The sequence below is a fragment of the Vulpes lagopus genome, chromosome 16 (assembly GCF_018345385.1).
Source record: "Vulpes lagopus strain Blue_001 chromosome 16, ASM1834538v1, whole genome shotgun sequence".
NCBI lineage: Eukaryota > Metazoa > Chordata > Mammalia > Carnivora > Canidae > Vulpes > Vulpes lagopus.
The window spans coordinates 11,567,618-11,593,389 of record NC_054839.1 but is presented as its reverse complement, the minus strand read 5'-3'; the positions used below and the strand labels follow the sequence as shown (position 1 = coordinate 11,593,389).

At 53.0% G+C, this 25,772-nt stretch overlaps 2 protein-coding genes across 3 annotated transcripts; one reads left to right on the top strand and one right to left on the bottom strand.

Annotated features, from left to right (window-relative positions):
- Positions 1–1,958: 1,958 nt before the first annotated feature.
- ZIC5 (Zic family member 5) lies at positions 1,959–10,100 on the bottom strand. Its single transcript, XM_041731219.1, has 2 exons — positions 8,576–10,100; positions 1,959–4,329 (listed from the first exon to the last, which is right to left on the bottom strand). The coding sequence occupies exons 1-2, from the start codon at positions 10,059–10,061 to the stop codon at positions 3,887–3,889; spliced, it is 1,929 nt and encodes a 642-aa protein (XP_041587153.1). The 5' UTR covers positions 10,062–10,100; the 3' UTR covers positions 1,959–3,886.
- A 10,651-nt stretch (positions 10,101–20,751) lies between these two features.
- Positions 20,752–24,556, top strand: ZIC2 (Zic family member 2). Of its 2 annotated transcripts, none has more exons than XM_041731237.1 (3): positions 20,752–21,831; positions 23,650–23,813; positions 24,023–24,556. In XM_041731237.1, exons 1-3 carry the CDS (start codon positions 20,760–20,762, stop codon positions 24,368–24,370), a joined length of 1,584 nt encoding a protein of 527 aa, XP_041587171.1. In that variant the 5' UTR covers positions 20,752–20,759; the 3' UTR covers positions 24,371–24,556. The 2 variants fall into 2 exon arrangements, with proteins under 2 accessions (XP_041587171.1, XP_041587172.1); XM_041731238.1 differs by having other exon boundaries at positions 23,986–24,054.
- The last annotated feature ends 1,216 nt before the right edge of the window (positions 24,557–25,772 follow it).

Below are 25,772 nucleotides of genomic sequence, written 5' to 3'. Positions count from 1 at the left end.
TTGGGCCTTGCCTTCAAGGACTTTGGGCCCCCTCTGTTCCTGTCCCCCAGCACTATCCCTCTTGTGTGGCCATCTCCAACTCCTTAAAAGAATATAATTCCCACCCTCAAGCTATTCCCGGTGCTTTAGATTTTTGGAGCATTAGTTCTACCAAAGAATCATGAATGCGGGTAAAGATAAACATAAACCACAAATAACCATGTGTTTGAAGATTCTCCTAGCCTGGAAAACAAAGGTAGATGATTTAAAATGTTTGTGAGGGCCACAAGGGCCACGCTTTGCCTAGAAGAGATGAAGTCTTTGATGATAGCCAACTTAGTGTCAATAAGTGGCTTTCTTTGAGACATATTCAGATGGGAACGTCTTGCTTGCCAATTGCCATAGAAATCTTAACACACCATGAAGATTGTCCAAGCGCCAAGCCTTCCGTTCTGGACTAAATTACTTTGAAGTGGCGCAGGACGAGCAGTGGTCAATTTTAACTCTATAGACTGGACAGAGAACTCTGGGAGTGGGAGATTGTGCGTTTTAAAGCAGAAAATAAGAAGGGGAAACTTGTTTTATACACTCTATACAAGGTTCTGCTCATTGTCAGATATCTTTTATCTTTTATATTTCCCATGAATGATTCATGTCTTGGTGGCTTTGTGTCACCCCTTTCACGAGAAACTTCATTAGAGAGCTATAAGTTTTCCCATTGATTGGGGCCCTCAGCTATGAGTGTTTTTCTCCTTCGTGTGGTGGTTATTGTCTTCTGGCTTAAAACAACTCTTTGCAACGTGTTTCACCTTTACTACATTTAACAAATCTTTTAAAAACCGCCATAACCTTATGGAGAACTGCTTGTTGACATTACTACCAATTGTTTTCTTCTTCTTTTTTTTTTTTTAAACTATTTGCCTTTTATCCCTTTTGTATCAGCTAACCGAAAAACAAGCAGAGGATCAAGTGGACAGCCAATTACATCAGTTTGAGCTACTTGGATATTTTGTTGCCATTGAATCTAATTTCTAGCTAAGACATGCCTACTAAAAAAGCTGAGCTAGGCTTCCTAGATCAGCTCAACTTGCAAATAACCACAATCCAACTGGATGCTGCCTGCCCTCCCCCCTTCCCCAATACCTGATGGGAAGAGGTATCTGATGCCCACTATTCCTTCACCAGGTGTTTTTAACCCCACACCCATGCCAGCTCCTGATTTCACCTTCTTGTCTGGTAACCTATCACTGTCCCTCTAGCTTTTCCTCAGTCTTTTTACCCTTTTACGTCAGAAGCTAGGCACCAAAGAAATGCTCAAATTCACTTACCAGATTTTCACTGATTATGATCACTAAGGATATTAACAAATGGACGCAGTAACCCCTAAGACTTATGCTAGTGTTACACGCAATCTATAGGGCTTAGTATTCATAAGTACATTGTATTTTCTAGATTAGATTGTAAATTAAACCAAGCTGTAAAAATATTTTATTGCTTGGGAGAGGCTAAGAATAAAGAGCTCAAGAGAACCCAATGTTCACTAGTCAGCAACCTGTTCTGTTTGTAAAAGAATGGCAGAAAAATGCCATTAGGTAAAACATAAGCAATACATAGGAAGAATACCTTTATTAAATTTTTTACTTCATAATCATTCTTGCTTTCTTTCTATTGGAGGTACACATTTTAAGTTTTTATTTTAGGTGTATCAGGAACCAATAAATCTGTGGCAGAGTAAACCTATGCATGGCAAAATACATAAAATACATATTCCTTTGTTTCATAATAAATAAACCTGTAGCATAATAAAGAATAGTGCAAACTACCATTGAAAAAGTTGTATAAATAAAACAACTCATTATAAATCAGGAATATTTTGTTCTAATAAGTTTACGATACATAAATTATCCCCCCAAAGTTCATACCTATTTTATCCATTTGAAAGAGCTTTGAAAGTGAATAATATGAAAATCAAATAAACTTTAAAAATGTAGAATTATTTTATATTCAAGTTTTATGGTCTTTTTCTTTATAAAGGAGGGTCTGCATGTTTCATATTCACTGTAACAATCTGAAGACAACATTGAAAGGCTTTCAAAGTGACAGCACCATGCACTGTACTAGTAATATAATATATCTATAAACTATATAGAATCTTGTCAACACAATGCAAAAAAGACATGCAGGAAGAGTCCTGGTTTTCACATTACGTTGTTCATTCAAGTAAGCTTAAAAATATATTCCCCCATTTTCTTTCCTTTTTTTTTTTTTAAATAAACCGTGTGTCATAAACAATCCTTCACCAAAATGTATAATATAATTCTTTGGTGTGCTTTGAACTCTTCCAGGAAAAACAAAGGATGATGTCTGAAAATAAATTAATTCAACTGTACAAATAATAGTGTTCACATACAAGTTATTAACAATGACAAGACTACATCAACCACTCACAGCACACAAAACAAATTTCTACAAACCCTGGGGAGGGGGTGTCTTCAGGGTCTCTGAGGATAAATTAGTGCTCTTTAGTATATTTGTAAGATGTTTATGATGAGCTATATTTTGCATGAGATGTGTTGCACGAACTGAAAATAAATTGACTAAGAGTTATTGTCCTAGGTCCTTGACCTTTTTTATCCTAGCATGACAGCTCTGGCAAAGGTCACACATTCAACAATGTTTGGTGGTAACTATAAACCCTTAAAAAATTTTAATATGTATAGCAACTCCCTCCCCTCTTTTAATGTAAATCATACACTTCACACACTGTCATTTTTAAATGGGATCCAGTTGCGTGTGCTCAGTGCTCAGGTGGGAAAAAACTCATGAAAAATGCAGTTTCGGGCATTGAAAAATAAACACTTTTTTAAAAGGCTGATACAACAGTATAAAAGAGGGCTTGGCCTGTTTTAAAAACAACAGCTTTTCCCAAAAATAGGCATGTTGCCAACATCACACCTCCTTAGACTTGCCTGTTAATTTTGGCATCCCCAAAAACTTATCTAAGACTTATCTCTTTATTACACGAGAAGTTTGCACACAGTAAAGAGGCAGCATCTGAGATTTCAGATTAAAAAAAAGAGAGAGGAAAGGAAAGCACTTGAATTTCTTCTATTTCACAAAATATCACAGTTTCACAGTTGTCTACACAGCAGCCTTTTCTGTTCTCCACTTTTGCTGAAACAATCACAGTAGCACAATAAATGGAGACGTCTTAAGGCTGCTGCATCTTTTTCGTTTTAAATCATACAAGCGGGGTACCAAGGAAATAATCCTGTATAAAAATAGTGTGTTAGGATGAGATCAGTAAGAAAAGAGTGGAAATTTAAAATTACAATTATTAGAACTTAAAGGGTTTTTACAAATATTTTTGGACACATGTACAGTCTAAGATCTGTTGGCAATGCAGCAAGTGTGTGGTTTACAATCAAGGGGCCTTTTTTTGGAATTCGGGCCCAAGGAGGAGGCAAGGGGGCTCTAAAGAAGCCCACGTTATGGTGTTAAAGGCATTCTGGAGGCACTGCAGGAAATGCAGAGGGCCTTGTTGCTCTGTGGAGTTGACTTCAAGCTTTTTCTCACTCCTCTCAAAGTATACATATATTGCATTGGCAGTGTGTATCTCGATTAACCCTTGGTACATTTTGCTCCTAGCCCTGTCCCCCTGCAACATACAAGTCCAGCTTGGTTGGTTTTTTGTTTGTTTTCTAAGGAAAAAAAAAAAAGCCCAAATATCTTAATTAAATTAATTAAATGTACAAACACCATAGGGTTTCATACTGAATAAATAGGGCTAATTAGACCCGGTGGCAAGTCTGAGTCAAGGGTTTGTCTCAGGCTCGGCATTGTCCCAGGTTAGGATATGGTCCAAGGACTCCCACTTATGACTTATTTTTATTATGACTAGTAAATTCTAATGTATCGTCCGTGCAACTTCAGAGTTCCCATATATCTCCTCATCTTCAGACTCCGAAGTGGTTCCATTACTGGAAGGTGTGTGAAGGTGGCTGGGGGCTCCACTGGCCTGGCAAACGTACCACTCATTGAGGTTGGTCACCTGAGGGGATAGAGTGCTCGAGCGACTCCTGGTTGGGTCCAGCACAGGAGAAACGGGGGCACCCACTGGAGTCCCCACTGATGAGTAACCAAGGGCTCCTGGAGAAGGTGGTGGGGACTTGCAATGAATCTTCATGTGTTTCCTCAGAGAGCTGGGGTGAGTGTAGGACTTGTCACAGCCTCGGATCTTGCAGTAATAGGGCTTGTCGCTGGTATGGACATGGGAATGCTTCTTCCGATCACTGCTGTTGGCAAACTTCCTGTCACAGCCATCAAATTCACATTTGAAAGGCTTTTCCCCTGCAACAAAATGGAGGGAAGGTCAACAATTGCTTTTCAGAGACCCCTCACTTGATAAGAGAAATCCTGGAGCAGAAATGTGAATGCATCTTCCCATTCTCTTGAAGACCAACCCCAGGCCTGGCTTCTCTTCCTAATCCCTATGTTCCAGAAGGCAAAGGGGAAGGGATACTCCAGGGATGGGCCTGTCAGTCCCTGGGTTACCACAGGGCTCAGGGGCAGGAGAGCCAGAGTGTTGAACCAGCCAGTGTGCTTTGAACTCTTGGTCCAAGAAGCCACACTGAAACCCTACAAGTACCCAAATAACCGATCCTCACTGCCCTCAGGGTCTGTACCTGCAAAAACACAAGCAGATCCCCTGTCAAAATAAATGCTGATAAAATGATTCTTCTAAAGCTACAGCTTGAGTGAAGGATATTAAAAAAAAAAAAAAAAAAAAAAAAGTAAGCACATCCACTAAATTAAAAGTGAAGTGGGGGTAGTGCCATAAAATTACAATAATGGCATTTTGTGTCAGAACGGCCCCAGGATTCTACCGATTGGAAAAGAAATGAAATAACGCAAAATATCATTCTCTTCAGAAACAAAGGCACCTGTGAAACACACAATCCCATCACTAGATTTTGTATAAGCCTGGCAGGGCAGAGACTAGGCTGACGGCCTCTTCATTCTACCACCTTCCCTCCCAACTTGCAGGGCAATTGAGAGCCTCTGGAATAGAACCTTAGCATGTTAATAAGAAACCTCCACCAGAACCAAGCCCATACCTGATGCCCTGCAGGAACAGATGCTGACAGCTTCCTACCTTATTTAATAGTCAGAAAAAGGACCAGTCTTTGGCCCACTGCCCCTTGAAGCTGCTCTAACCACCCCAGGAACACAGTGTCTTTAAACACAAGGCCCCTAGAGCAGGAAGCGGAAATGCTTAATAAGACAACTAGAAATTCAGCCACCATATATTGGTATTAAAAAGGAAAAAAGGAAGACTGCAGGTAACAGTATGAATTTTCCCTCTCACTAAGTATCTATGAACTTGATGTATTTGAGTAATGATTGAACAAGTCATCTCATACATATTACTGTTTAATAATATTTCCCTCATATTTACAGGATTTTAAAAAATAAAGTTGAATTTCTCTACATTACCGCAGCTACTGGTGGCTTGCGAGGTATGGCTTTTTCCTTGGTTTGGGATAATATATTTTTAAAAAAAACGAACAACTTCTAAAACAGCTTAGCGTATATAAATTTTTGTGGTGAATTTTCTTCTGCAAATATTTCAGTGCAGGGTTTTCGGTGTTTTTTTTAATTTCACCAATGATAACTGCTTCAATGCCAGAGCATATTAACACAATCTGAAAGTATTCAGATGGCTGCAATATTACTTATCCTACCTAGAAAGACTGTTTAAACATGAAATTAGATATTACTCAAATATAGGTCCTGCACTGATCCAGAGAGGAGAAAAACACAACAAAACACAATAATCACAACCTTCTCTGCAGATGAGCTGCAACAACAAAAAACGTTAATTGTTTTTTATCAAAACATCAGTTATCTGTCCTGACTTGTGTTCTACTTTAACTCGAAGATAATACTAATTTAATACAACATAATTTCAAAAATTGTCATCATCAGCCTTTCTTCAATTGGTAGGCCTAAGTGGTTTTATTCACCCTATGTAAATGTGCAGTGTTGTTTTCTAGGCTGGCTATATATCCCGGGTTGTGAAGAACACACACAGCTTAGACACTGCTGCCCTGCCACTGCCCACGATAAAGAGAATTAGGCCCAGTGAAGGGAGATATGGAATGGGGGGGGGGGGGGAGGAGTAGAAAAGGAGGGCCAGAGGAGAGGTAGAGGAAGAAAGTAGAAGCAGGGGGAAAAAGTGGGGGGAAAAGTGAGGATGAAAGAATTGCCTGATTTATTCAGGGGGCCTAAGAGGGCAGTGAGCAAATTCTAGCTAACTGGAGAGGGTGAGACCCCAGTGTTTACATTTCAGATGCGGACAGAGGGGTCAATCAGAACTCAGCTCCTTGCAGAGTCTGAGGGAGTAAGGGGCGCTACGTGAGACACCCTCAGGTCTACCAGTTGCCTCTCCCAGGCAGAACTCGAGTCCGGCCCGGAGGAAGGCTACAAACCGAACTGGGGGCACGTGGGCCAGGAAATGGGCCTTCGGGAGCGACCGGGGGAGGACTCCCTTTGATCAATCTGTTCCGGAATCTCGGATAACCCCCAAAAGGGAGAGTGCCCGGATGGCCCTTCTCCGCACACAGCGCCCCGGGGCTAAGCGGCAGGGCCGCCAAAACGCCCAGGCGCGGGCTGGAGCACGACCGTGAGGGCCCGGAGAACCACGCGGCCCCGGGGAGCCGGGCTGGCGGTGCACCCCCGGCCCGGGCCCGGCGTCCCGGCGTCCCGGATCTCCGCCCGCCGCGCGCGCCCCTCCCCGGGGGCCTCCGACCGCAGGGCCGACCTGGGAGCCGGCGCTGCTCCCGCGCCAGCAGCTCCTGCCGCCGCGAAGGCAACGTCCGCGCCCTCGGAGGCCTGGAAAGGCGGGAGGCCCGAGGGCGCAGGCTCAGCTTTCAGGGCGCCCGCAGGGGAGCGCGCTGCGGAAAGCCTCGCCCCCTGCCCCGCGCGCCCCGCCGTCCCGGCCCCGGGTCCCTGCCCTGGCGGCGAGCGCCGGCCACGGGGGCGGGCCGCGGGCTCAGCGGGCCGGGGAGGTTTTCCAAGAGCCTCAGGGGGAGTTTCCTTTTGGAGAACTCTTGAGGGCGGTCTGCCCCGACCAGAAGAACGCGGCCGGCCACGGCAGCTCCAGGGGAGACTTCCTCCCAGGCCATCATCGGTCCCCACGCGGCGGCCGGGCGTTGGCCGACAGGCGCCAGGCCCCGGGCCCCCTTGGCCGCCCTGCCCCGGCCTCCCCCCAGGAGCCCCCGGTGCCCCCGGCCCCGGCTGCCAGCCAGGCGTTGGGCCCACGCGCGGCGGCTGCCTCCTCGCCGCCCAGCGCCGATAAATCAGCTAAGTAATTACTGAATGTAAACTCCAGTTACTTAAGTGTCCTCCGAGGGGTAATATTGTCTGTCCCTATAAATCCCGACTGCTCGCGCTCACCAGCGCTCCCCACCAACCCGCTCACCCGTTCCACCGAGGCACACGCCGCACAGGAAACACCCCACGGTCCCACGCCGCAGCCGCCCCCCCTGGGGGGTGGGTAGGGTGGGGAGCTGGGATGGGAGGGGTCGCCACCGCGCCGGGGGCGGCCCCCACGTTCCTGGGGGGGGCAGGCACCAACGACGGCAGGAGACTGGGCTCACCCAGTCCTCCTCCACCGAGGGCCTTTTTTGAAAGGACAGAGTAAATTTCTCGAGCAGCTTCTAGGACACGTGTGAATGTGTGACAGAGCTGTGTGCTGGCGCATGGGTGCGTATGAGTGTGCCTAAGTACAGGGGCAGGTGGAAGATGAGGGTGTCAGAGCAGACGGGTGTTCCCGGAATGCGGCAGAGGTGGGCAGTCTGAGACGCAGATGTGTGAAGTTGTCTGCGGGCGTGTGCACGTGAAGAGGCACCTGTGGGGTGCGTGAGTGTGTCTGTGTGTGTAGAAGGCCGGGGGGGGGGTGCTGCCCAAAGGCGCATTCCTTTGGCATTTCGCACCACGCCCCGGAGACCCCGAACCCCTCCCCTCCTGTTAGGGCCACACCGAGCCTGGCCTAGTGGCCCCAATACCGGAGTGAATCCCACGTGCCCCCTTGCACGCCTGCTCTTCCGCGTACGGCGACCGCGCGGGGTCCGCCACCGGGTGCGGAGGGAAGAGCCACCGGGGCGGCTTCGGCTCCAGCCCTCCTTCCCCAGCGCCCTCCCCAAGTTCCCGGGGCCGGGCGAACGTGGGCTGCCGACCGTCCTGGGCGCCTTCCTGCTCCGACTGCTGCTGCTTCTGCTCCGGGGCGGCGGCGGCGGCGGCTGGAGCGCGTTGCCGGTCCCGGCGAAGGGGCTGTGGACGCGCTGGAGACTCCACCGTGTGGGAACCCAGCGCGGGGCCTGTGTGTGCTATCGAATTACTTATTCATAGAAAAAAAAAGGGGGGGAGAGAAAAAAAAGAAGTCACATGTCCGGGTTATACGTATGCGAAGAGAAGCAGCAGAAGTAGGGAAAATTTAAGGCGAGCAAGAGGAGGAGGAGGAGGAGAAGCAGCGGCGGAAGCGGCGGCGGCGCGGGAGGCGGCGGCGGCGGCGCGGCCGGGGACAGACACCCACCTGTATGAGTGCGCTTGTGGATCTTGAGGTTCTCGGAGCGCGCGAAGACCTTGCCGCAGCCCGGGAACGGGCAGGGGAAGGGCTTCTCGCCCGTGTGCACGCGGATGTGGTTGATGAGCTTGTATTTGGCCTTGAAGGGCTTGCCCTCGCGCGGACAGTCCTCCCAGAAGCAGACGTGGTTGCTCTGCTCGGGGCCGCCCACGTGCTCCACGGTGACGTGGTTCACCAGCTCGTGCATGGTGCCGAAAGTTTTGGAGCAGGGCTTGGCGCCGCCGGCCGGGGGCGGTGGCGGCGGCGGCGGCGGCGGCGGCGGCGGCGGCCCGGCCAGCTCTTCGGGGTCGATCCACTTGCAGATGAGCTCCTGCTTGATTGGCTGCCGCATGTAGCGCAGGAAGGCCCCGGCCGCCCCTGGGAGGTGGGGGTGGTGCTGGTGCGGGTGCTGCGCGGGCGCCGGCGGCGGCGGCGGCGCCGGGGGCGGCGCGTGGTGCTGCAGGTGGGGGCCCGGCCCGGCCGCCGCGGCAGCAGCCGCGGCCGCCAGGTTCAGGTTTAAGTTCACGGCTCCGTAGCCGTGCAGGGCGGCGGCTGCAGCGGCCGCCACCGCCCCGTAGTGCGCATCCCCGGAGCGCGGCGCGAAGGGCGGCTCGGTGCGGCCGTACAGCTCAGCTGCCGCGGCTGCCGCTGCCGCCGCCAGCCCCAGGCGCATCTGGCCGTTGAGCGGGTGCGGGTGGCCGCCGGGGGCTCCCGGAGCGTCGTGCAGCGCAGGGAAGAGCGCCGGGCCCCCGCCGCCGCTGCTGTCCGGGCCCGCGTAGGTGCCGCTGGCCGAGATGAACATGCCGGCCGAGTGGGGAGGCGGGGCCGAGTGCTGGGGGGAGCCCGTGCCAGACCGCTGCTCCCCTCCGAGCGGGACCCCGTGCATGGCCGCCGCGGGGGCCGTGGCGAAAAGGTCCCTCCGGAGGACGAAGTCCCTGCTGTGGCCTTTGCCGCTGCTGCCGCCGCCGCCACTGTCGGTGGTGGTGTAGCCCGAGAGGGCAGGAGGAGGGGGAGGGGGAGGAGGAGAAGGAGGGGGAGGGGGCGAAGGGGAGGGAGGAAGAGGAGGGGCTGGGGGCGGGGGCGCGGAGGGCTGCGCGCGGCTGCTGCCCCCGCCACCCGGGTAGGTGCAGGCGCCGGGGTGCGTGTCCGAGGCTGCAGTACGGGCGGCGGCCGCCGGCGCCTCGGGCTGTGCGGGGAGAGCCTGGGAGGGAGAGCTGAGGCCGAGCGCGCTCGCCTGAGCCATGTGCTCGGGTCCGAGCGGAGTGATGGCCACGCCGGGGTCAGCGCTCAGGTCCCGAGGGCGGAGGTGCGTGGCTGTGGCGCGGCCTTGGGAGTGGGCGGGCGGGCTGGCCAGCGCCGGGAAGCCTGTCATATTCTGAAGCGGCCTGGCCTGAGCCGTTGCCAAATCCGCTAATCTCAGCGCTGGCGGGTTCCTCTTGCTCAAAGGGGGCTCCATCAGAACTACACAATCAGACCCACAGACCCTCACTGGGGGGACTTTTTTTTCCCTCTGCCCACCTTCAAAAACATGTATATATTAGGCTCTCTTTAACTTCTTTGTCCTGGCCTCCTAACTCTGCTTATTCCTGTTCCCACTCTGTCCTCCAGCGATTGGCAGAGCCAACACCACATTTGAGCTGCACAGTGGGACCGAGATTTTGGAAATGGCACGGGTGGGATTGGAGGGAACAGCGTGATTGGCAGCAGCCACGGCTGCCGGATTGGCTCCCGTTCAGGCCTCCGGCCCAGCGGGGATCCGCCCCCGTGCTCGCCGCCGCCTTCGCTTTCGCTTCGCGCCCCCTCCTCCCCTGGAGCCCTGCGTCCCCGCCTTCCAGCGGGATGCCCAAGTTGCACTTGCAGAAAGTTTGCGCTGGGCCTGCGCGCGCAGCGCCCCGCGTTCCCATGACGCTCCTTTCGGAGACCGTGCGCCGGCACGCGGCCGGAGGGAGCGGGGTGGGTGGGGGCTGGGAACCCCCCCACCCCGGGACAAAAGATGGAAGGGGGGATACCCCCAACTTCAAAAACCTCCGCCTCGCCGCACGCAGCGTCTCCACCAGCGTGCAAACACTTTCTACCTCCTCCATTGGAAGAGCACTGGGCTGCTCTCTGGAGGAGGAAGGTGAACAGAGTATAACCCGTCGTCGTACTTCTAGAGGTGATGCTAGAAACTTCTTATTTGGGAATGACACCCAATCTGCCGAGCGCTCACGTAGGGCGCAGAGACAGGCCCTCTCTGAGGACGTCCTATTGGTTGCAAAACAATTTAGGTGATTTGGCTCCGCAAGACACCAGGTGAAGTCAAAATAAATATTTCCGGAAAAGGAACCGTTTTACCTCGACTTTTTCGCTCATGCAGTCCTTTTCAACGTGGTTCAAAGGAGTTGGCTCGAAGTGTAATCTCACTGCTTGTCAGTTCTAGATCTGCCACTTCCAATTAGATCTACCGGACGGAGGGAGTTTGGGGGGGAACATCGGGTAGCGATTCTAACTTTTGCCTTTCTGAGATACAGTGGCAGGGCAGGCCAAACAGCATCTCTCCGGAGGGAAGTGGCTAAGTAAACAATATCCTTTACGCAGAATTTCTTTCCATCCCAGAAAGTACTCCATATGTGTGCCTCAGTTTCTTTGAAAGGACCATAAAATAAAATTGATCCAATAAAGTGAATATTTTAAAGTCAAGCTATTTATTAATAGAATACCTTTTACCTTGTCATCATTTTATAATAAACTGATATAGTAGGCGAGATGTCTTATTTGAAAACTATAAACTGGCCCTTTTTTTTAAGTGAGCCCCATTCTTTCCAAGCGATTTGTTACCACACCTCTTTAAAAAGAGAACTAGGTTCCTGCATCACTTTTGAGGGGGTGGAGAAATGTGGCATTCCCAAACTTTAGGGTTATTGCTGCCCAAGTGTCACTTCAGCTCTTAACAAGAAAATTTTGTGATGTTCTAAGATACTCAAAAATTAACGTCAGGGTTTTTAATTTTTATTTTGTTGCCCTGTATAAAATTACTTGTAAATAAAAAAAAAGGTGATAATGACTTAAATATGACCCCCCCCCTTGGAGATACAAAAAAAAAAAAAAGTTATCAGGTTAATTCGTTTGCAGTCCAAGTAAAAATAGACTGCGTAGAGCCATCATCTTTATGGTCCTGGGAGATAGATGGTCCTGAAAAGTGGTAAGAAATATTTTCAAAAGAACTGATTTGATAGCCCCATTTACGTCGGTGTGAGCAATGTTTAACAGGGAACTTCCCCGCGAGCCTTGGGAATGTCATTCCTCTTATAAAACTGACAAGCAAACAAAGAAAATACTACAATCAAATTTCAAATGGTTTTTTTCTTTAATTTCAGTGAAGTTCATATATGGGGAAATAAGAAAGGCATGAGTGCAAACACAACGAAAAAATTTAATAAACAACAGAGACTAAATCCGCATCTGTATTTGGAGAGGATGAGTCCTTTCACAATTTTCCTTTCAGAGACTTAAAACGTCTCTAGCCAACCAGGCAAAAGTGGAGCGAGGACTGCCATCTCTTTGGATGGTTTATGGGGGAAGCATCATATTTGGAATTGTCACCACTGTCTTCATCCTCTCTCAGAACATTTCAAAGGAGTTTCCCTTATTTGAATTCCTTGGCAATGAGCATCATTACTTCGATAATAGCTTTGCATTCAATCCTGCAGGTTATAAGTAAAAACAAACCCCAAAAAAATGAACGACTAAAGAAGAAAATAAACACAACCTACCTTTTAATATGGACTATTGAGCATTTTTATTGTGCAATAAAACGGGTACCTCCACCCCCTTCAAAATAGCTTTTCCTCAAAATTATAACTGCTTTGTTTTATTGAATTGCTGAAATTTAATGGTTTAATGGGTGAAGGCATGAAGGAAAGGCTGTAAAAATGTGAATAATAGTGCAGCAGAGCCGTGCGGAATCTGGAACCCGCCTCCTTGTACAACTCTTGTTAAACACAGCATGATATGTATCTGTCATCGATTTAATATGTCTTAATTCAAATATAGCTCCCTGATCAATTTCTTTTTATGGAAGCCTTAAAAAAAAACAAGACTTTCTTAGGAAATAATAGAGGTTTGGGTGGTGATTGGAAAGAGGGATATTTACAAAGTGCGTTTAATGAATATTTGCAAATTTATGGCCAAACCCAGACTCTAAAAAGATAATTGACTCAGGTAAATCGACTTGAGATGCTAATTCTTAAGAGAAAGAACTGAGAGCAAAATTTCAATCAACACCAATAAGGCGCCAATAAACCGCCTGCCAATTAAACCTGAGAATAGGCCTAGCTAGATGGTCACCAGGAAGGCTCGCAGTGGATTTCCGGGATTGCCTTTCTTTATAAAAGGGCTTTTTATTTTGTAGACGCGCTTTTTGTTATTGTGATGACCCGCCTGACCCCAGGTGCGCTGTTTCTTTTTCAAGCCATTTGTGAGCCAAATCAAACCCCTTAAATCCCGAGTTTCTAAGGACCCAATAACTGTGTCACACTTCCTAAATAAACACCAGCAATTTCCAGGGCGTTCAAGAAAATAATAATAATGGTTTCAAAAAAAAAAAAAAAAGAGAGAGAGAGAGGATAGAAGTCAGTTCCCATCTGTGGATTCAGCCCCATGTTTCCGAGGTGGTGCTGGCTGTCAGGGCCGACCCTAAAACTCGTGCCCTTGTCTGCGCTTTTGCAGCAAAGGTGCTGTGTAGGGGGGCAGCGATGTGGCAATCTATCGAAATGCCCTTTCTGGGGTCAACAGGTGCTCTTGGGGAGCATCGATTTTCAGACTTCCCTGTTGCACCCGGAATCCCAACCTCCCTCCAGAGCCAAACAAAGGCTTGAGGAGGCTGGGGAGGTACCGTAAACGCCGAGCTGGCCCGAACCCGGCGGCCCCGCCGCGCTCAGCTGCCTTGAGGCTATGGGACCGGGTCTTGGGGATGCCCAGGCTGGCCTGCTGGCTTCCCGCTGCGCAGGGGCGGGGGGGGGGTGGTGGTGGTGGTGGTGGTGACTGAGGCTCCCCGGAGCCCTCCCTCCGTTCGTCTCTGAGCAGAGCCAAGTTTCCTTGTGATGGGTGTGGGCGATTAATAAACTCTAAGGGAAGTGAATTGGACATTTCCTGGCTTTTGAGCCTTTGTTTGATTGTTTCTGCAGGCGGAGGGAGGGCATAAGCCGGGGACGGTGAGGTGGACAAGAAAGGATCTGGGGGACCCACTGAGCTGCCTTTTATTGCCTTTGCAATTGCTGTACCGCTGGCCAGTCCCGCGTGGTTTCCGCGAGGGCGGCCTCCTTGCAGACGGACTGGGTGCCTGGCGGGTTTGAAGCACCTCGTGCCATTTGGGCCGCGCCAGAGGCACGTTCAAGGGCGAACAGGGTGCCCGGAATTACTCCAGGGATCAAAGGACTTTCGGAGCCCGGCCCCAGGGCGCCAGTGGGACTCAACCGGGAGGGGGAGTCACTAGCCGCACCGGGAGAAGGTGGGGGAGGAGTACACTCAGACCCCTCGGAAGCCCAGGCAAAGTGGGCTCAGGAGCCCATAGAGGTTCCTCTTCATTGAGCTTTGTCACGCCGGAAGTGGTGAGGACTTTGGGTTCAAGGCTTTTCTCAACTCAGGCTCGCTAGGCGTCTAGGCAGTGAGGCACTCGGCCACTTCTCTTCGGCCCCTTGCCCGGCTTGGTCTCGGCAAATACCAGCTCCCCGCCCTCCCCGCCCTCCCGCCTTCACCACTCGCGGTGCAACCTCCTGGGAGCTCCGAGCCAGCCCTGGGCCTTGGGTGCTCCCCGACGCTGGGCGATTCTCAGCCCTCTAAGCGTCCCTCCGGGGCGGCTCTCCTTCTGCACTTCTGAGCTCGCCCTCTCAGGCTTCACAGATACCTGCCGGGCTAGGAGTAACCTAAAAATGTGCTTCTTGCTAAAGTTCATGATCCCTGTCCCATGTACCTGGACTTAATGAGGATTTTCTCTCCCTCCCTCTCTCTCTCTTTCTAAGGCACAAGACCGAGATTCTGTAGCTGTGCCTGAAAGGTTGGATTTGGGGTTTATTTTGAATAGTAAGAAGGGGGGGACCCATCCCATGTCTACCTGACCTTGGTGCTTAAAAGCCCTTGAAAAATTATGGCTCTCTTTACTTCCCCATTACTAAAAAAATAAGTTGGGTAAAAATGGCCTGTCATCAAATATTCTCATTTGGTTATCAATCATGTTTACCCTCTGAGATAGGGGTTGTAGGAGAATGGCCTTTGACCCACATTTAACCATTAGGTTTGGTAATTTCGTGGGAAACGCCTAATTGTTGCGCTAGAAAATATGCTTAGAAGGTCAAAACAGGAACCACAAAACCCCCTTACGTGTTCACGGTACCTATACCCACCCACGATTTATGTTGGATCCAAGATGTGCCTCTCTTCCCTTCCATTCTTTATCTTTTAGGATGTCTTTGGATGGGAGATAAAGGAGGAGTAGAGTTTGCATGGAGTTTATTGTTTTTTGATCCCAAATTATTGTGGGCACTTCCCCCTGTTCCACACCCCTTCCAATAACTATACTTCAATATTTGAAGAAGCTGTTGAGGCAAATCAAATAGTGACACGTTGACGGATTTACTTGTGGAAGCAATATGGTTGACATATGGCATTGTTATTTATGAATGACAGCATAAATTGTATTACAAAGTCTATTGCAATAATACTGCAGTTTATTGGAAAGCTGCTCCCCTGTCACCAGTATTCAACCTCCCTGGATGTAGTTCATTTAGGAGCCCAAAGGATAACGGTCCTCAAAATAATTAAACACATTCTTGTAAGCTAATGCCTCCCATTTTCTATTTTGTTTTTGTTTTGCTTTGTTTTGCAGCCGTAGAAAACACTCCCATCAGGAAAGAGGGGATGAAGTCAGGACAATTAGTTAGTTGTCTTCCTTTTTGCAAAACCACAATCATTGTCACGTAGAAGTGTTGACTTTTTTTTTTTTCCCCGAGTCCCTAGTGACAAATAGACAAACATTTGTATTCCTATCACTAAACTACTGGTGAGCATATATTTTATATAGAGACTTTTTATAAGTCCAGTTACAGAACAGTAAATTTTAACAGTAGGAAGAAGAGAAGAGTTTTTTTTAGCAGACTGGAGAGGGCCCTGTCCTATGATACCTCCCCACCTCCACTCAACCTCCCCCTTCTAAAAATGGCATTTAAAAGTTACAACACAGGCTGAGATTTTCATCATTTCCCCTTCTTTTACATTACAAATTTTCTCTCTCTCTCTCTCTTTTTACATTATGCTTCTCTAAAGCTCTGACAAAGAACTTTTGTTCGAGGTAGGTTTTAGAGAGGGGGCTTCCCCACCACACATGTGGTCCTTCAGGGTCAGGGGTCACCCAGCCCAGGAGAGGCTGAGAGGGCTAAATCAAAGGTATTCTGCAACTTAATATCCTGTTGATGATCTTGTTGAATTTATGAGTCTGTGATACAGAGGATGGTGCTAAAATCCTCTTTTTTTTGGGGGGGGGGAGGTATGGTGTGTATAGACAGTTGATTCCACATTTGTTTCTCCCATCTTTACCCCATTCCCATTTTTTTCCCTAAGAGGAAATTAAAAATTTAAATGATATGGCCACTGAGTGTTTCAGCTTTCCAATTCAAAGGTCAGTTTTGTTTGCTTGTTTGTTTTTTACTTCTTCTGGTCAGCAAGACACACCTATGTGTGTGTGAGAATGTGTTGTGTGTACATACACACTGTTTTTATATTTCGTGTGTATGTACACACAAAATACTGGTCATGCTACAAAAGAAGTCAGTCAACCGTTCAGAGGCCCTTAAACCGCAATGAGGTGCTCAAGAGTGCCCGGGTGTTTGAAGGGATTTGCCGTTTTTTGAAGACAACCTGAATTCTCTCTGGCACTGCGGGGTAAGGGGACACCAGCCCGTGCGCCGGGGCCAGCTATGCAGGGCCGTCCACAGACAGCAAAGCTCCGACTCTCGCCAGCCCCAGGCACCAGACCTGGCAGGGTCCATGAGATTATCAAAGAACAATTTTGGAAAATTTACAAAGAGGGGACATATTTGCCCGATGGAGACAGTCCTGAGTCCCCTGGGTCTGACATCGCCAAGGCGGGCCCTTCCAAAAACCTGTTGAAAAATTGATCACAAACAAGGTGCAGAACAATCTTAGCCGCTTTTTTCCCTTCGGCCAAGGAGCCCAAATCTACTTTTGAGGCAATGACTCTGAAAGCCTTTGCAGGGAACCCCCCCCCCAACCTTGCTTTCTTGCGTGCGCTCTCTCTCTCTTCCCTTTTTCTTCCTTAAAACAAAACAAAAAAACAACAAAAAACCGTGTCATGGGAGAAAGGCGTTTTGCGGTTTGTAGAGAAATAAAGCACTTCGAAGAGGGGGGACTGCGACATGACTTTGAACTTGGCTCAGCTCTTCTGTGTCCTGCAGAGAGAGGAGAACTGGAGCTGGGGAAGAGTAGCCAGGAGGGCCCAGCCTGCGGGCTCTCCGGCGGGAATTAAGGAGCCTGCCCACTACCCGGCCGCTCGCGGCCCCCTGAATCCAGCCTGAGCGAGCGCCCAGCCGCGCCAGCCTGAACGCGCGGACGCTGCAAAAGGGGAATCAGAGCGAAAAGGAGAGAATGGGGCAAAGAGAAGACTGAGGCGGAGGACGGGAGGGAAGGAGGCGACAAAGTGTGAAAGGAGGAAAACTTGAAGTCTGGTGCCTTGATAAAAGGGGGGAAATGAGGGTTTTAGATGTGCAGGTCTGCTATTTTCACGACCAATCTCTAAGAAAATTCTTTATTTAGTAAATATTTTCGGAGTAGGCTTTTCCAATTACTCCCACCCCCATAGAAATTGATGAAGAAAGTAAGCAAGTGTAAAGGCTGTGCTGTGGGCGATCTTTTTATTGATTCAATGTCCAGAGGCAGCCTTTCTCCTTGGAGATCTCTCTCTCTTTCTCTCAATGCCCTCTCTGCTTAGGGGGCAGTTTAGCATCTGCTTCCCCTCCCTCCAACAGAGAGGTGTGTGGAAATGAGGAACATTTCCTCCTTTCAGGTAAGGCGAGGATCTCCAGCTTTCAGACAAAAATCTCCGGCTTTCAGACAAGATGACCCAGCCTCCCTCCTTCTTGCCCCCCTCCAACCGCACGCAATTGGGTGGGGACAGCGGGAGGGGACAGGACATCTTTAAGCAAGGGGCTTCGGCCAGCTCCGACCTTCAGAGACCCGCTGAAGCCGGGAGGGGCTGGCTGCCGGCGGCGCCCGCGGTAGAGAGACCAGGTTTTCCCGGCAATAGCGAGCCTGAGTTGTCTTCCCGCGTTTTTGTTGATTCCATTTCACCATGAAAATTGTAAATGCATGTCGATTCTTCTCTATTCTTTGAATTTTATTTGAACTCTCAGAGATTTGTAAATAAAAGCAGTTCTCTAGCGAGCTGGGCGAAGAAAGGCGCTGGCTTGAGGCCTTTCATGCACACCTCTGCAGCCTCGCGGCCCGGCCAACCCTCTCCGGTTACCTCTGAGAGCGCAAGCGTTCCCCGGCGGGACGGGAAAGTCCCCAGCGGCCGACCAGGAGCCCGGGGGGCGGCTGCAGCCCCAGGGCCGCTGGGCAGGCCTGGAAGGGCCCTGGGTCCCGCCGGGTCGCGCCGGGTCCCGCCACAGCCCGAAGGTGGGGTCGGGCGTTCCCAGCTCCCGCAGGAGTGATAAATATCTTCCAGGAGGTTTGAGCCCTACAGTCTGGAGGCTTCTTCTCTGGGGGCCCTGAGCCTGACCCTCAGCCAAGCTCCAGCCTGAGCCCTGCCTCGCGCGCGCCTCCGGCGTCCCCACACTTCCCACCCCACCCACCGCAGCAGGCCGGGGCATCTGGGCATCCACCTCCAGGACAACACTGTCCTTAAAGGACTTCCAGTCCACCCCTCCGTCTCGGGGCCGCTGCCCAGTGTTCACTGCTGTAACCGGAGCAGGACGCGAGCCGCGGGGGGAGCGAAGCGCGCGGAGCCGCGAGCGGGGCCACCGCCAGGGCGGGGGGCGGTGTCTGGGTGAGGGTCCGGAGAGCGGGAGGCCGGGGCAAGTCTGGCCTCACCTAGGCCCGCCATCCGGCCCCCGTGCTTCCGAGGCCACAGAGTACGTTTAAAGGAGGGAGGGCGCGGGCAGGGCGTGCCCCTCGATCCCGGGGCCGTCCCCGGGCCGCTCCCGCCGCGAGCTCCCGACCGGGCCCGGGGCCCGTCGGATCCCGGCTCCTGCCACCTCCCGCCCGGCGCACCCGGTCGCCAGCCGCGTGCGCGAGTGACCGCGGCCGCCCTGTCGGTGCCCGCCGGGGCTGGCTCGGGTACCCGGGGAGCCGGTGGCCTCTGCAGCAGGGCGCGAGCGCGGGGGCGGTCTCCTCCGGACCCAGCCAAGGGCACGGTGACCCCGCGGCGCGGACCAGCAGCACGCGGCCCTCCCGGCTCCGGGGAGAGCCGCAGCGGCCGCGAAGGGGAGGCGCGGCGCCGGGCGCGCGGGCGAGGAGCCGCGGGCAGGCCGGGCGGGCGGCGACGGTCCGCGGGAGCCGCGGCTGCGGGGGCAGCGGGGAGCTCCGGGAGAGCCGCGGAGGAGGGGCAGGCCAGCCGCGGGGCGGGGGCGCCGGATTGACGGGGCCTCGGCGGCCAATGGCGGCGGCGGAAGGGCGGGCGGGGCGGGAGCCGCCGTTAAAGGGGCGGTGTGACCGGGAGTCCCGGCCTGGAGCGGGAGGGAGAGCGGGCGGGAGAGGGGGGGGAGAGCGGGGGGCAGGGGGAGGGGGCGGGAGGGGAGGGGGGCCGGGGCGGGGGAGCGGGGGCAAGCGGGGGAGAGGAGAGGAAAAGGAGGAGACAAAAAATCAAAAATAAATAAATAAATAAAAGGCTGCGGCGCCTGCTGCGGCGCCCACCGAAATAAGCAGGCGGAGGTGGACGGCGGAGCCCGGCGCAGCCCCAGAGTGGGGCGGGACCCGCTCTGGCCTCTTCGCACTCGCTCGGGTCTCGGACTCCGGTCGGTCCTCGAGAGCGCGGCGGCCCGCTCGGGGCCCGGCGCCTGGGGCCGACCGGCGAGCGGCAGCGAGGGCAGCGCGAGAGCTGGAGATTACTTTTTTATTGTTGTTATTGTTTTTCAGCCTAGCCTCCCCTCCTCCCCTCCCTCTGCAAGCTTCTCCCCTCCCACATCCCCCAGCTCTCCTCCTCCCCCGCCTCCTCCTCCCGCACAACTTAAAGAAAGAGGGAGCGGCGCGGCCGCTTCCTTCATCTGGGGGAATTCGTGGCTGCTGCAAGTTTACTACGCGAGGCACAGCCAATGCCAAGCGCGGAGGACGCGGAGGGCTAAACACCGCGGCCGCCGCGCGGAACAATACCCGCCGCGCGCGGGCGGCGCGAGCAGGGCCGCGGGGGAGGGAGCGGCCGGCCCGGCGCGCTGGGAGAGGGCGCCCGGCCTCCGCCCGCCGCCCCGGTGCCCCGCCGCCGTCAGGTGGAGCCGTGGGCGCGCTGGGCCGGGGCGCCCCGCGCGGAGCGCGCCCGCGTCCCCTCCTCGCCCGCCTGCCTGGCCGGGGCTCGGCCGCCGCGCTCGGGCCCCGTGGCCCCGCCGCTGCTGTGATTTCCTTCTGCGGGCGCCGCTCGGCGCTGCCGGGCCCCGGGTCCGCGGGGCTTGCGAGCGAGTGAGTGTGTGCGTGCGCGCGCGGGTGCGCGCTGGGGTGGGGGCCGCGGCGCTGCGCTCGCCCCCCTTTGGCCCCCCTCTCCACGCTGCTCCCCACACCTCCCTCCCGCTCCCTCCTCCCGCCCGCCCTCCCCTGCCCTGCCCGCCCGCCCCCGCCGCAGCTCCTTTAATACACTTTGGTTCTCCGCCTGGCTTTGGACTCTTCTCCTCCTCCACCTCCTCCTCCTCCTCCTCCCGCGCCTCCTCTGCCGCCGCCTCCTCCTCCTCTTCCTCTCCGCGCCTTCGCTCCGCGCCCGGCCGCCCGAGGCAGATCCAGGCGGCGGCGGCGGCGGAGGCGGCGGGCGCAGGAGCGCGGCTCCGCGGGCTGAAGGCGCCACCGACTCCGCCGCCTGCGCTCGGAGCCGGGCGGCCGCCGGGCGCGCCGCGCGCGGGGCGGGAGTGGGAGCGAGGAGGCGCGGGGCTCGCCGGGGCCGGCGGGGCGGGCGGGCGCGCTGGCCATGCTCTTGGACGCGGGGCCGCAGTTCCCGGCCATCGGGGTGGGCAGCTTCGCGCGCCACCATCACCACTCGGCCGCGGCGGCGGCGGCGGCGGCTGCCGAGATGCAGGACCGCGAGCTGAGCCTGGCTGCGGCGCAGAACGGCTTCGTGGACTCGGCGGCCGCGCACATGGGCGCCTTCAAGCTCAACCCAGGCGCGCACGAGCTGTCCCCCGGCCAGAGCTCGGCGTTCACGTCGCAGGGCCCCGGCGCCTACCCCGGCTCTGCCGCGGCTGCCGCCGCAGCCGCCGCTCTTGGGCCCCATGCGGCGCACGTCGGCTCCTACTCTGGGCCGCCTTTCAACTCCACCCGGGACTTCCTGTTCCGCAGCCGCGGCTTCGGGGACTCGGCGCCGGGCGGCGGGCAGCACGGGCTGTTTGGGCCAGGAGCGAGCGGCCTGCACCACGCGCACTCGGACGCGCAGGGCCACCTCCTCTTCCCCGGCCTCCCGGAGCAGCACGGGCCGCACGGCTCGCAGAATGTGCTCAACGGGCAGATGCGCCTGGGGCTGCCCGGCGAGGTGTTCGGGCGCTCGGAGCAGTACCGCCAGGTGGCCAGCCCGCGGACCGACCCCTACTCGGCGGCGCAGCTCCACAACCAGTATGGCCCCATGAATATGAACATGGGTATGAACATGGCAGCGGCCGCGGCCCACCACCACCACCACCACCACCACCCCGGTGCCTTTTTCCGCTACATGCGGCAGCAGTGCATCAAGCAGGAGCTCATCTGCAAGTGGATCGACCCCGAGCAGCTGAGCAACCCCAAGAAGAGCTGCAACAAAACTTTCAGCACCATGCACGAGCTGGTGACCCACGTTTCCGTGGAGCACGTCGGCGGCCCGGAGCAGAGCAACCACGTCTGCTTCTGGGAGGAGTGTCCGCGCGAGGGCAAGCCCTTCAAGGCCAAATACAAACTGGTCAACCACATCCGCGTGCACACGGGCGAGAAGCCCTTCCCCTGCCCGTTCCCGGGCTGCGGCAAGGTCTTCGCGCGCTCCGAGAACCTCAAGATCCACAAAAGGACCCACACAGGTAACTGCGGGCTGGGACGGGGATGGGGCGCAGAGAGGAGAGGCTGTGGTTGGTTGGCTGGGAGAAACGCGCAGACCGCCAGCTCCTGCTCTGGGATAGGAGGTGTTTTTGTGTGTGCGAGACAGCCAGCGGCTTGTTTTTGTTGGAGAATGAAAGAGTATTATCGGGCTGGGTTTTTCCACGTACGGAAATTGCGTTTAAAATGATCGGTGTAACATCAAATGTACGCTTTGGGTGATGCAATTGCTTCGTTTGCTCAGCCCCAGTTAATAATTTCCGATCTGAATAGAACGTACAAAATAAAACTGCTCTCCAACTCGGTGCCCGGGAATTGAGCCTAGAGAGGATTTTGCCAGCTTGTCTGGATGTGCTTTTCTGCTCCGGCTGTGTGTCTGTGTTTGGGTGGCTTGTGTGTTTTCCCACTTCTTTTACTCGCGGTCCAAAAGTCCTTCCAGGGACTCTTCCCATTAAATTAATCTGGTGTGAGCCGAAGCATTTCTCTTTAAAAAAAAAAAAAAGAAAAAAAAAAGAAAGAAAAGAAAGTTTTTTTTTTTTTTTTTTTTTTAAAGCCCATTTCGAGGTAGGTCGCAGGGCTTTACGGTGGGTTCGCAGTAGTTTGTGAAATTCTCTAATGGGCACCAGAGGGTTTTCAATTCCAAACTTGGACCAACAACCCGGTCAGAGAAAAAACCCTGGGGCAGCAGAGCCTCGGGGCGTAATCGCGTGAGATGAGGGAGCTGCAGAACGCGCCTCTCGACTCATAGATTATTCATCTCTGACCAGGTCCCAGCCAAAATCGTGCCAGACGATTTCCTAAAAGAAAGCCAAATGTTTTAGCAACTTCCCCCGTCAATATTTACTCCGAAGTGGGGATGAGCCAGCGGCCTATTGTTCTCTTCCGGGAAGGGAGGGAGCCGAGGTGCGAGACAAGCTTTTAACAAGGTTTAAAATTTGAGAAATTTATTTGCATGAAATGCTTTCGAGTCCTGTGTCTGAGCGGATGTCTTTAAAAAACAATTTAGGTGTTAATGGAATTTAACGTTAAATGGTCCCCTTTCCAAGAGGAATGATGTTTGAGTTCTCACACCTCTAAATGACTCCAAGCATTTGGAATTCTGGCAACAGGATGCAGGGACCGCCAGAAAATTAAACAGGGAGATTTTGAAAGGCTTTGCTGACGCCCCCCCACCCCCCACTGCCCAGCCTGTGCCTCTGCCATCGCTAGATGCTTGTCTTATCCCTAATATTTACCTTCCCCCCAACCCTCGACTTCTTTTTAAATGACTAGAAGAGAGACTAGAATAATGGTTTATTTAATTTGCAGAATTTTGGATGAAAAATACTGGCTCAGTTACGATCCACAGCCCCGTCCCCAAACAACATAGCAACTCCAAATGTAATTGCCTACTGGCTCCAGAGACAAACCGACAGCAGCCCAGCCGCCTGTGTGATTTTGATAATGCCCTAAATATTTTGTCATAATAACAGCTTCTCCATGGCGAGACCAATTTGTTAGAAGCTGCGAATCCAAGGAGTCCTATAGAAAGGTGGGCAGGGCCGGGTTCTACCCCAAATTCATTACAAATCTGAGGAAATGGTGTCAGTCTGGAATAAAATTAAAATATGAAGTAAATGAGCAGGACTGTCAGGTGGGAAGGCCGTTAATTTCATCTTAGTTCTGTGGCAGAGGCGATCCGACCTGTTAAGGGACCCAGGCCCTTCTGGTTCGCCTTGCAGCGGCCTTGCTCCCTCCGGGGTGGGTGGGGGCTCTGGGAAGCCCTGGGTGTGGGCAGCTAGCGCCAGTGTTTCTATCCACAGGGGAGAAGCCGTTCCAGTGTGAGTTCGAGGGCTGTGACCGGCGCTTCGCCAACAGCAGCGACAGGAAGAAGCACATGCACGTCCACACCTCCGACAAGCCCTATCTGTGCAAGATGTGCGACAAGTCCTACACGCACCCCAGCTCACTGCGGAAACACATGAAGGTACCACCGGGGAGGCCGGGAGGAGTGCGAGGTGGCTGGCCCGCGGTGCCGGGCCGGCCTGGACAACCCTTACCAGCCTGGGCAGGCCAGGGTTCCCGGTGCCGGGAGGAGGGCGTTTCTGGGCGTGCTCCCCCCGGGAGCCCGGCCCCACAGCAGCTGCACTCACACCCAGTCCCCTTTGGTCTCCCCTCCCGGCTTTTGTCTTGCAGGTCCATGAGTCCTCCCCGCAGGGCTCCGAGTCCTCCCCGGCCGCCAGCTCCGGCTACGAGTCGTCCACGCCCCCGGGGCTGGTGTCCCCCAGCGCCGAGCCCCAGAGCAGCTCTAACCTCTCCCCGGCTGCGGCGGCGGCAGCGGCGGCGGCGGCGGCGGCGGCGGCCGTGTCCGCGGTGCACCGGGGCGCAGGAGGATCGGGCGGCGGCGGCGCGGGCGGCGGCTCCGGCGGCGGGGGCGGCGGCGGCGGGGCGGGCGGCGGGGGCGGCGGCGGCTCCGGCGGGGGCAGCGGGACGGCCGGGGGCCACAGCGGCCTCTCCTCCAACTTCAATGAATGGTACGTGTGAGAGGCGGGGGGCCTCTCTCCCTCCCCCAGTCCCCTACCCTGGCGCAGCCCTCCCTCCCGGTGGCCAGCGCCAAGGGCACCCTGTCATGTGTTGTTAAAATTATGAATCTGATTTTTATGATGATGAAAATGATTTTACCAGCAGAAGGATTTTTAAACTTTTTTTTTTTTTTTTAAATAATCTAGGCATGAAAAGCAAAAATATCCCTTCCGGAGTCTCAGATGCTGAAAACAAAATAAAAAAATAAAAAATAAAAAACCCCATAAAAAATATTGAACCAAACCCCCATCCTCTCCCCCCTGCCCCCGTGTCCTCTTTCCTTCTCACCCAGTTCCCAGTCTTCTGACAAACTGTACATAGTGAACTCCTTCCTTCTCCAAGGTGGTTTTAATGGCTTCTTGGTGTATAGAAGTTTGTCCATTTGTAACTCTCCGGACTGCGTTCCTTCCTGCCTTTCTTCCCTTCCCTTCCTCAAGTGATGGGCTATTTCTTTTCTCTTTTTAGTTTACCCGGTTTCTTTTTAAGTAATGTGGAAGAAAATGGTTTATTTTGTATTGTGGTATTGAATATTGTGTTCCTTTTCATGAGGCAACTTGATTGTAAACTTCATGCAACTATAGACTGGAAAAAACCGAGCCGTGCCAAAGTCTCCCTTCTGTTTCTTCAACACGTTGATCCACAGCACACACGTACACCACCACCACCACCACCACCACCACCACCACCACCACCAATGCTTGTGAATGTATTTTTTCTGTTAGCTGGGTTTACATGTGATGTTTTAGTGCTTTTGCAAGTTCAATTCGTTAGTTCCTGTATGAAAGATTGTGGGGGAAAATAAACGTTGTGCCGTTAGCTTTTCCGTCATAACACCCTTCCTTCTGTAAATACCCGTTACCATATTTATCCATTTGTAATTAAATTATGGTATTAACTTGCTACAGAGGAAACAATATTTATAAAGAATGTTTCTTAACTATAAATATGTACAATTGTGGGCATAAACTGTTTCAGATTTTTTATTTGAAGGTTTTAAGTGGTTTGATCATTTCTCGTGATATGTTTTGAGAGTAATGCATACAGAAATATAATAAAATGTGTTGAAACTGCATGAACATACTATTTTTTTTTTCTAGCAAAGTTATTAAAGACAAGGGGACAGCTGAGGGTTGATGTGGGTATGGCTCAGCTGCCTAAATGAATGGGAGGTACCACCTTGCATCCTGGGGAGGAAGGTGTATGTATGCATAGAAACCAGGCCAAACTGCCCCTTTGGCAGAAAGTCTCAAAATTATTTTCTACGTCCTTTGTTTGTGGCTGAGAGTGAATTAAATTTTTGGAAAGGCCCTGTGAGGAATGGCGGCAGGAACCTTCAGAGTTTCTAATGGCTCCATTATCTGAG

What these genes read in the sequence shown, in the direction of transcription:
- ZIC5 (XM_041731219.1), bottom strand. Translation starts at nt 10,061, where the DNA reads ATGGAGCCCCCTTTGAGCAAGAGGAACCCGCCAGCGCTGAGATTAGCG. An exon ending in CCACAAGCGCACTCATACAG is followed by an intron (nt 4,330 to 8,575) that starts GTGGGTGTCTGT and finishes ATTTTGTTGCAG; the next exon opens with GGGAAAAGCCTTTCAAATGT.
- ZIC2 (XM_041731237.1), top strand. Translation starts at nt 20,760, where the DNA reads ATGCTCTTGGACGCGGGGCCGCAGTTCCCGGCCATCGGGGTGGGCAGC. An exon ending in CCACAAAAGGACCCACACAG is followed by an intron (nt 21,832 to 23,649) that starts GTAACTGCGGGC and finishes TTCTATCCACAG; the next exon opens with GGGAGAAGCCGTTCCAGTGT. An exon ending in CACTGCGGAAACACATGAAG is followed by an intron (nt 23,814 to 24,022) that starts GTACCACCGGGG and finishes TTTGTCTTGCAG; the next exon opens with GTCCATGAGTCCTCCCCGCA.